General features: G+C 42.9%; 1 protein-coding gene across 2 annotated transcripts in view; it reads right to left on the bottom strand.

Annotated features, from left to right (window-relative positions):
- The window catches only part of grtp1a (growth hormone regulated TBC protein 1a), a 57,285-nt gene extending 47,642 nt beyond the window's left edge, over window positions 1-9,643 (bottom strand). Inside the window, exon 1 of one of the 2 annotated variants that reach the window (XM_060899482.1) lies at window positions 9,200-9,643. In XM_060899482.1, coding sequence (XP_060755465.1) covers window positions 9,200-9,288 — 89 coding nt within the window. In that variant the 5' untranslated portion in view covers window positions 9,289-9,643. The remainder of the gene's footprint in view (window positions 1-9,199) is intronic. The other variant, XM_060899483.1, reaches the window with a different exon arrangement.
- Between the last annotated feature and the right edge of the window lie 696 nt (window positions 9,644-10,339).

The raw sequence follows: 10,339 nt of genomic DNA, 5'->3' as shown, positions 1-10,339 counted from the left end.
AGAAGCCCAATGAATGATCTGCGTGTGAAGTATGAGCAGTTTTGAGCAAGTAGAAGATTTGTTATGAATTTTTAAGCATGTAAAATGTTGCATTGAAAATTGATTGGCGTATAACTTCTGAACGGTGTATGCTACGTGAAACCTATTTAGTAACTTTTGTCAGCCATGTCTGTAGATGATGTGTATCAATTTTGGTGACATTCCTATGAACGGTCTAGGAGGAGTTGCGCCGTCTTCGTGGCCATGCATTTCGCACAAAAGTGAAATTACCTCACTACCTGATGGGCGTGGCTAATGCAATGGCATTACATTTTTGTCCGGCTTAGTGAGATACATATGCGTACCAAATGGCATGCCACTACTACAAACTACATGGCAACCAGGCACCTTAATGCGGGAGGCCAAAATCACAACGAGTTAGGGGGCGCTATAGAGGCCCTGAGGCCCGCCTGGATCTGGGCTTCTGGTTCTCAGTAGCGGTGGCAGTCTAAGAAAAAGGAGCCAAATTTCGTGCGTTGTCGACCATGGCAAGCGCCCCAATAAGGGTCTTGTAAAGAGTTTGCTTGGCAAGTTTGACAAATCAGAAGCTGCAATATCATTTTTGCCATAACCAGCACCCCCAGGGGCGAAAGTGCACAAAATTTGGCGTAGACGTCAGGTGAGCTATGAAGAGTTTGCGTATGAAGTTTGATGACAATTGAGTAAATAGAAGATGAGATATAGATTTTTGAAGAATAAATTTTTTGGTTTTTCCCATGTCAGTAGGTGGCGCTATGCTGTACATGAGCGATTATGAGTTGGAAAAAGAAGTGTCTACAACAGCAACGTACTATCACAAGGAAGTGGTGTGAAGGAAAAGCATTATGGAATTATTTACCAAAAACCCGTTTTGGAGCAATTGCGTCGGCCAAAAACAGCGCCCCCCATGGACGAAAATTTCCAAAACGTGGTATACATGACATGGGAGGTAGTAAGAGGGTGGCCGTGAAGTTTGACCAAAATTGAGGAAAGATTGGAATTTTTGCCCAAAAATAGCGCCCCCAGTGGCGAAATATCACAGAAATTGGGTAACATGTCAGAAGCCCAATGAGTGATTTGCGTGTGAAGTATGAGCAGTTTTGAGCAATCAGAAGATTTGTTATGAATTTTTAAGCATGTAAAATTTTGCATCGAAAATTGATTGACGTATAACTTCTGAACGGTTAATCCTACGTGAAACGTATTTAGTAACTTTTGTCAGCCATGTCTGTAGACGATGTGTATCAATTTTGGTGACATTCCTATGAACGGTCTAGGAGGAGTTGCGCCGTCTTCGTGGCCATGCATTTTGCACAAAAGTGAAATTACCTCACTTCCTGTTGGGCGTGGCTAATGCATTGGCATTACATTTTTGTCCGGCTTAGTGAGATACATAAGCGTACCAAATTGCATGCCACTACTACAAACTATATGGCAACCAGGCACCTTAATGCGGGAGGCCAAAATCACAACGACTTAGGGGGCGCTATGGAGGCCCTGAGCCCCGGCCAAGTTTGGGCTTCTGGTTCTGAGTAGCGGTGGCAATTCTCGGAACTGGTGCCAAAATTCGTGCGTTTTCGCCCATGGCAAGCGCCCCGAAAATGGCCCAACAGCGGAGAAAAATAAAGAAGAAGAAGAAGACGGAAGAAGAAGAAGAAGAAGACGGAAGAATAATAATAGTGAACTCTTACAAGAACAATAGGGCCTTCGCCCATAGGGCTCGGGCCCTAATAAAGAAATGACATTCCAAACAATCTTTCTATTGAGGAGGACATCACAGTGAAATAAATATTTTTATTCTAAACAGCAAAAGTCTAGATTTTCAAAAATTTTATTTAGTATGCAAATTTCTGCATATTTAATTACATGATGCTTCATTGGCATAAATAAAACATACATTTTTGAAAAAAAAAAAATCATCATCAGTAATAAAAAGGCGAAGATTGATTGCTATATCTTATCTATTCCATTAGTAAGATATACTCTATTCACCTGTAGTGTTTCTCCTTATAGGTTTTAAAAGAGCAATCAAGGAAAACTAACATCACTAAAACAGTCAATATAACTGGGACAAACTCAGGCTACATCCACACAACAGCAACGAGATGTTATTTAAAAATATATCGCGTCCAAATGGGCAACGATCAGTAAAATATCAGGTCCATATGGCAACGCAATGCTTGCTGAAAATGATGCAATACACATGCCACACCTCTAGGGGCGCTGTAAGACGGTCCCTTCGGAGACACCAGAACAATAGAAGTAAGGACGCATGCGCATAAACTATTATGCGCGAGACTTCATATTAGCCACAAAGTCAGGAAAATCTGTTCGTAAAGTTACGTTATAATGACCAAATACAATGAAAAGTATTTTTCCAGTCTCACCTGTGAAAGGTAATCCCATGTGATCTCATTTGGACGGCAAACCTGTTGGTACAGTTAAACGCAGCTAATCTTTATTCTCCGCTTTGACCTATCCAATATGGCGGCGAGGATGACGTATGATTCTATGCGGAAGGCGGCGTCTTTAATGGTCCGGAATAAATTGAATGCTACACGTTGATGGATTAATTTGTTGTTTCTCACCTGTGAAAGGTAATCCCATGTGATCTCGTTTGGACAGTAAACCTGTTGGTACAGTTAAACGCAGCACATGAATCTGTATTCTCCGCTTTGACCTCTCCAATATGGCGACGAGGATGATGTATGATTCTACGCGGAAGGCGGCGTCTTTAATGGTCCGGAATAAATTGAATGATACACGTTGATGGATTAATTTCTTCTACGCCCTTTTTGAGGAATGTATTGTAGGACTTAAACCCACATCTGAAGAGGTGAGATCGCTCCTTTTTTTTTTTTTTCCCTATTTTTGCTGGCGGGATTGACTCTGCCCTAAGGGCAGAGTCTCTCTCTCTCTCTCTCTCTCACTTTGCACCATTACACAATAAATATTCACAGTGAAAATATTTTGTAAGCGCGCTTCATGAACCAAGTTATAGGATTTGTTGACAACTCGCATCGAGTTCGTTACACTTCTACCCGGCGTGAAGCACTCACAGTCATGTGGTTGTGACGTCATCGTAAACAAATCCGTTCTACTCATCCGGACGACTTCACAACGGCAACGTTGCCAGATCTTTCCACTCTGGAATCCGTTCTCAAAAAGATTGCGTTTTGGGCACCCAAAACGCCGGTGCCGTGTGGACGCCAGGCCGAAACGATAAGCAATTGTATCGGAGTCACCTGAATCCGTTGCCGTGTGGACAGGGCCTCAGACTGGTGTTGGTTTTTAGTTTCTCCTCAGATAGAAAGTGTGTCTTGTGAGATACGATTACAAAATGTGCACATATTACCATAAGCTCAGTTATGATGCTGTATAAAGTTAATCTAGGCATTTTATAGAACGGGTGTCGGGGGAAGGGGGGGGAATAATAATCAGGAACCAATGGGGGGGGGGGAGGCAATATTCACATCAAACATCAGAGTGGGGAAGAAGTGTGGACTCTGCAACTAACTGTGGCACAGATGTTGTACCAGATGGACTGGGGTTTTTTTTTTTTTTTTTTTTTAAAGTATTTCAGAAACTGCTGATCTCCTGGAAATTTCACACCCAACTGTATCTAAAATAGTGCGAAAACAACAACAAAAAAGCGGAGGATCTGCAGGCTGAACCACCTTGATGATGATGATCAAGATCAGAGAAGAATGACCAGACTGGTCTGAGCTGACAGGAAGTCTATAGTAATTCAAAAAGCATTCTTTACAACCATGGTGAGCAGAAAAGCATCTCAGAACATGCAATACATCAAACCTTAAAGTGCATATTCTGGACCAATTTCGTGGGTTGTTTTTTTTTTTTATATGACAGTATGTCCCTTTACACACTCGTCCAGAAGGGTAATTTTGCACAAGGCCATCTGTCTACAGCAGAAAAAAAAAAATAATACAACGTGTCTGGAAAAATCCCAAGGGAGTCTGGAGCCAGATTCGTGACGTCACCTGCGGAAGCGCCAGCAGGCTGCGAGAGCTTTGCACGGTTTCAGTGCACAGCCTGTGTAGACCAAGCGCTCCCATTTCTCTCTCATTGTCCGGTCTTTTGGGAAACGAGGAGTACTAATCCCATCATGATTGGTGTTGCTACACCCTCCTACGATACATCTGTTAACCATTTTAATCATTACGCGATAACGTTGAAGAAATTTGCAGAAAACCACCAGGTCGTTTTCTCATAAACAAACCAGCGCTGACGTAGGATTCAGAGGGAGGCGTCCCACACGCGACGTCACGAAAAATCAATGTTTGCCGGGAAATCCAAATGCCAAGTTTTTTCAGAGGCGGACCAATTCGCCTCAAATGGCTTGATCTCAAGTGAATTTTTCTGGTATTGTGCAAGGTAAAAAAATTGCACAAAATGCAAAATGTGACAGATATTTGACCAAAGTTTAATATAAAATAGGAGAATTACATTGATCTTGCTCCTGAATTTACCCGGGATATGCACTTTAAAGTGGATGGGCTACACACAGCAGACCGTGATCTCAGTCTCATACGCTCTCAGTCTTAAAAAGTGCTTTCAAACATCCAGTCCAAACCTTTTTATCTCAACAGCTTTTAGAGGAAGAACTGAACCCTTTTATTGCGTCATAATCTAACTAGTCCTCTGTTATTATATTGTCTTTTTAATTCTGATACAGGTATTTGTTTACTCGTATTTTGCACCAAGTACTTTGTACAGTATTATCGTTTTATATTATTATATTTATACTACTCGTGTTGTTTCATCAGCATATACATCAGAGGTGGACAGAGTACCCAACTTCATTACTTAAGTCAAAGTACAGATCCCACTGATCAAATGTTACTCCGATACAAGTGAAAGTTGTCCAGTCAAATTTTTACTTAAAGTACTTGCTTTTAAAAATACTTAAGTGCATTTTCTGTCAACACATTTTTGTATTATTGACAACGCTTATAATACCTCATGCCTCTGAAGCAACCGACTGGATTATTTTGTGAATTCACAAAATGAACGCATGCTGTGCATCATGGTGGTTTAACGTTAAGCTAGCTAGTCAGTGAAGCTCCACCTGACATGCTAGCAAACTCTTTTCAAACTCGAAATCATATTGGGTAGCTAACGCTACTAGAAAATAAAGACTTCTACATTCTGTTTTATTTGGCAAGATTATGCTAAAACATTTCTGAAAGGACTTCAGATAAATTAACGTTATTCATGTTAGTGTAACTCCGTGTTTACATGCTAACTAACAGTGTTCAAGTTAACTAGCTATGTGTTAACGTTAGCCATGGACAAGGCTACGACAACTTGGCGGGCAAATCCATAGAAGTCATTTGACTAACCAGACTGCATAGCTATTGCGACGTTATCGCTAGCTCTAAAAGCACAGACAACTTCATTACAAGCTTTCTCTTGGAATAAAACGTTTATATCCCTCAATATGCTTCCGCAGGTTGGGCGGCAAGTTTTTGTAGGCCGTGATGTGGTTCGTTTTTGGTAAACAAAGAAACATTTAAAACGAAATGAATCTTTAATCCTTTCAGAAAACTGAAACATGGGTTCTGGGTAAAGCCATGAGTGCGTGCATTCTCCAGAAGAACCGCCTCCTTCCATTCTGCCATCAACTGATCGTGTTAAATAACGCTGCTGAGAAATCACTGAACTTGATTTTATACAGTCTATGGACGTGACATGACCTGAGTGATTACTGATCGGCTGTCTCAGGGTCACCTGCGAAAAATCCAATCGCGTTTTCAAAAGAAAAGAAAAAAAACATCCACTTTCAAAGCTGCTTCATAGTAACGAGGACCTTGATAGAAATGTAGAGGAGTGAAAAGTACGATATTTGTCTTTCAAATGTAGTGAAGTCATAAAGTTAAAAAAATAAAATAAAATAATAATAATAATAATAATAATAATAACAACTCAAGTAAAGTACAGATACTCAAAGTGTACTTAGGTTCAGTACTCAAGTAGATGTACTTCGTTACTGTCCACCTGGTACACACACACACACACCATTCATTCATTATCTCTAGCCGCTTTATCCTTCTACAGGGTCGCAGGCAAGCTGGAGCCTATCCCAGCTGACTACGGGCGAAAGGCGGGGTACACCCTGGACAAGTCGCCAGGTCATCACAGGGCTGACACATAGACACAGACAACCATTCACACTCACATTCACACCTACGCTCAATTTAGAGTCACCAGTTAACCTAACCTGCATGTCTTTGGACTGTGGGGGAAACCGGAGCACCCGGAGGAAACCCACGCGGACACGGGGAGAACATGCAAACTCCGCACAGAAAGGCCCTCGCCGGCCCCGGGGCTCGAACCCAGGACCTTCTTGCTGCGAGGCAACAGCGCTAACCACTACACCACCGTGCCGCCCACACACACCATATTTTTCTTTAATTAAAATTTTACATTCTATATTTCACCTTCATTTTGTCACTTGATTTTATGGACCACAATGGAAATAAGTGTTTTCACTTTCTTGTGTCATCCATTTACTAAAACAAATGAATAAATAAATAAATAAAACAGCCACCCAACCAAACGACTGGCTGATTAGATAACTGCATGAATGTGCGGCTGTTGATAATAAAGTGCACAGTGAGCGTACGCTGTATAGCACATGTTGTAAGGAATAAATACAAAATGAAGTACATATGGATTTTTAATCTCAGAGGTTCTGGACTTTTCCTAAACCTTGTGGAGTTTTAGTCTGGATTCGTGCTGGACAGTTTGTTTAAAACCTTGCAGTGAAAATACTCCAATTTTTTTCTTCATCTTTTACTAACTGATCAAATCAAAGATTTTTTTCCCCCAATTCATGACTTAAAAAACACAAATTTTCTGGAGTGTTTTTAAAAAGTACATGGAAGAAATGGTTTTGTAAACATTTTTTTTTAAATGAAGGATGTTCATTGTTCTTGGGTGTAACACACTATATTAGGCTACCTCTTCCTGGGTCAAAGGTCAAATGACCTAAACAATTTCCTGGAGTGTTTTTAAAGTACACAGAAGAAATAGGTTTTTGTAGCGCTAACCACTAATTAACCACTAGCACTGTCGCCTCACAGCAAGAAGGCCTGGGTTCGAGCCCCGTGGCCGGCGAGGGCCTTTCTGTGTGGAGTTTGCATGTTCTCTCCGTGGGTTTCCTCCGGGTGCTCCGGTTTCCCCCACAGTCCAAAGACATGCAGGTTAGGTTAACTGGTGACTCTAAATTGAGCGTAGGTGTGAATGTGAGTGTGAATGGTTGTCTGTGTCTATGTGTCAGCCCTGTGATGACCTGGCGACTTGTCCAGGGTGTACCCCGCCTTTCGCCCGTAGTCAGCTGGGATAGGCTCCAGCTCGCCTGCGACCCTGTAGAAGGATAAAGCGGCTAGAGATAATGAAGAACGTTCATTCTTCTTGGGTGTAACACACCATGTTAGGCTACCTCTTCCTGGGTCAAATGACCTAAACACAATTTCCTGGAGTGTTTTTAAAAAGTACATAGAAGAAATGTTTTTGTAGCATTAACCACTAATTAACCACTAGCACTGTCGCCTCACAGCAAGAAGGTCCGGGTTCGAGCCCCGTGGCCAGTGAGGGCCTTTCTGTGTGGAGTTTGTATGTTCTCCCCGTGTCTGCGTGGGTTTCCTCCACATGCAGGTTAGGTTAACTGGTGGCTCTAAATTGACTGTAGGTGTGAACAGAGCATTTTTTAAGGATTTTCCACTAGGAGACCAACTGGTCTGGGCAATACAATCACAGGCCCCAGAGTCCATGCGGCTGCACCGCTGCGGCATATTCTGTGATGCAAATTACCACATTACGAATCCTCGTTTCAGCCAGCATATCATCAACATAGTTAATGCAGTGCCAAATTACCATAACTTCATAAGTATGGTAAAATACTAAAATTACACTGAGTTTAAGTTATTGTTTTATCAACTTTTCATAATATTATGTATTTTAAGAAACAGTGAAAAATAAGAAATAAGAAAATCTTCAATTTTATTGCTCAATGTGAAACATAGCATCAAATAACTGTATATTTAGTCTATAATTTGGAAATTGGAACAGTCTTGACAATCCAACTTCAATATTTCTTAAACATTCCAATCCAAAGAAAAAAAAAAAAAAGTAAGTCTTATGAATTTGGACCAGCAATTCAAGCATCTCCCATAATCCCATTTCAGTTTTACCTTTCAGCATCAATCTAACATAACTTGGTTTAAAATTTGGTCTCCCAGTGAAGCTGGTTTGGGAGTGACTAGGAGACCAAATCTGGCCACTGGGAGACCATTTGGTCTCCCAGTAACTATGTTAAAAAATGCTCTGGGTGTGAATGTGAATGGTTGTCTGTGTCTATGTGTCAGCCCTGTGATGACCTGGCGACTTGTCCAGGGTGTACCCCACCTTTCGCCCGTAGTCAGCTGGGATAGGCTCCAGCTTGCCTGCGACCCTGTAGAACAGGATAAAGCGGCTAGAGATAATGAAGAATGTTCATTCTTCTTGGGTGTAACACACTATATTAGGCTACCTCTTCCTGGGTTAAAGGTCAAATGACCTAAACACAATTTCCTGGAGTGTTTTTAAAAAATACATAGAAGAAATATATGTTTTTGTAGCGCTAACCACTAATTAACCACAAGCACTGTTGCCTCACAGCAAGAAGGTTCTGGGTTCGAGCCCCGTGGCCGGCGAGGGCCTTTCTGTGTGGAGTTTGCATGTTCTCCCCGTGTCCGCGTGGGTTTCCTCTGGGTGCTCCGGTTTCCCCCACAGTCCAAAGACATGCAGGTTAGGTTAACTGGTGACTCTAAATTGAGCGTAGGTGTGAATGTGAGTGTGAATGGTTGTCTGTGTCTATGTGTCAGCCCTGTGATGACCTGGCGACTTGTCCAGGGTGTACCCCGCCTTTCGCCCGTAGTCAGCTGGGATAGGCTCCAGCTTGCCTGCGACCCTGTAGAAGGATAAAGAGATACTAGAGATAATGAGATGAGATGAGATGTTCATTCAAAGGTTGAATCAAAGTAACAATGTTGTAAAACTATGAAACAGTTTGTTTTTCTGACTTTTATTTTTTTCCCTAACCAGGCTGCCTGAGAGGGAGTGAAGAGAGAGAGAGAGAGAGAGACAGGTAGGAGCTGGAGGTAGGTAGTGTCGGTACCTGGAGACCCGCTCTCTGGCGCTGCTCGGGACGTTCATGCGCAGTTGGGGTTGATGCTGAGGCGCGCGCGCGCCGTTCGCCGTCTCCATGGTGCGCGTTTCACCCGCAGCTCTCGCGCATTCATCTCATCTCATCTCATCTCAGGAGCAGCTGCTTCTTCTTCTTCTCACCTCCGTGCCATGAAACACAGTCCCAATAAAGTCCAGAGTGCTCAGGGAGAAGTTTATTACCGTCACAAACCGCACCGTGTTTCCGCTCACACTGTCTACAGGCTCGCGAGGTGCTTACTTTATCAATCCCACTGCACGCGCACACCGTCAACCTGTCCGGTACTGAGGCACAAAGATACCGTCCTACTTTACACCGCGTCTCTGTTTCCGCCTACAGATCCGCTTCATCCCAAACACGCACACGCCTCTGTTTGCAGTGTTCCCCGGCGGTAGGTTTGATCAGTTTGGGTCGCACGAGCTCAAGGGCAGACGTCAATCAAACCGCGGAGGCGGAGCTCTTAAGCAACCCTAGGCCACGCCCCTCCCGGAAGACGTTCTCTAGGCACACAGCGCCCTCTGTGTGCTACAGTAGGGAATTGCTCTACACCAGGGTTCTGGACAAGTATCCATCCTTATTGTGGGTGGTAAAAGAAAGCAAGAAGAAGAAGAACTTTTATTCGTCACATGCACACTTCAACCACAGTGGTTAGCGCTGTCGCCTCACAGCAAGAAGGTCCAAAGACATGCAGGTTAGATTAACTGGTGACTCTAAATTGACCGTAGGTGTGAATGTGAGTGTGAATGGTTGTCTGTTGCCCCTTTTCCAGTGCTTAGTTTGGAACCGGGTTTTCTGTTTCCACTGACAAAGAACTGGCTCTGGGGCCAGAAAAACTGGTTCCAGGCTAGCACCAACTCTCTGCTGGGCCAGAGGAAAGAACCGCTTACATCAGCAGGGGGCGGAGTTGTTAAGACCGACAACAATAACAAGACCACGAAAGATCGCCATTTTTAAGCAATGAGAAGCAGCAGCTGTACAAACGCGAAGTCATCCATTATTATTATTGTTGTTGTTGTTGCTGCTGCTGCTTCTTCCGCGTTGTTTTTGCTTCGATATTCACACCAAGGTTTATGCAAACGTAGCGACGTAACT

This window comes from Neoarius graeffei, chromosome 18 (genome assembly GCF_027579695.1).
Source record: "Neoarius graeffei isolate fNeoGra1 chromosome 18, fNeoGra1.pri, whole genome shotgun sequence".
In the NCBI taxonomy this organism is placed as follows: Eukaryota; Metazoa; Chordata; class Actinopteri; order Siluriformes; family Ariidae; genus Neoarius; species Neoarius graeffei.
Note: the sequence above shows the minus strand (reverse complement) of the source record. Positions and strands in the feature narration are given on the sequence as shown.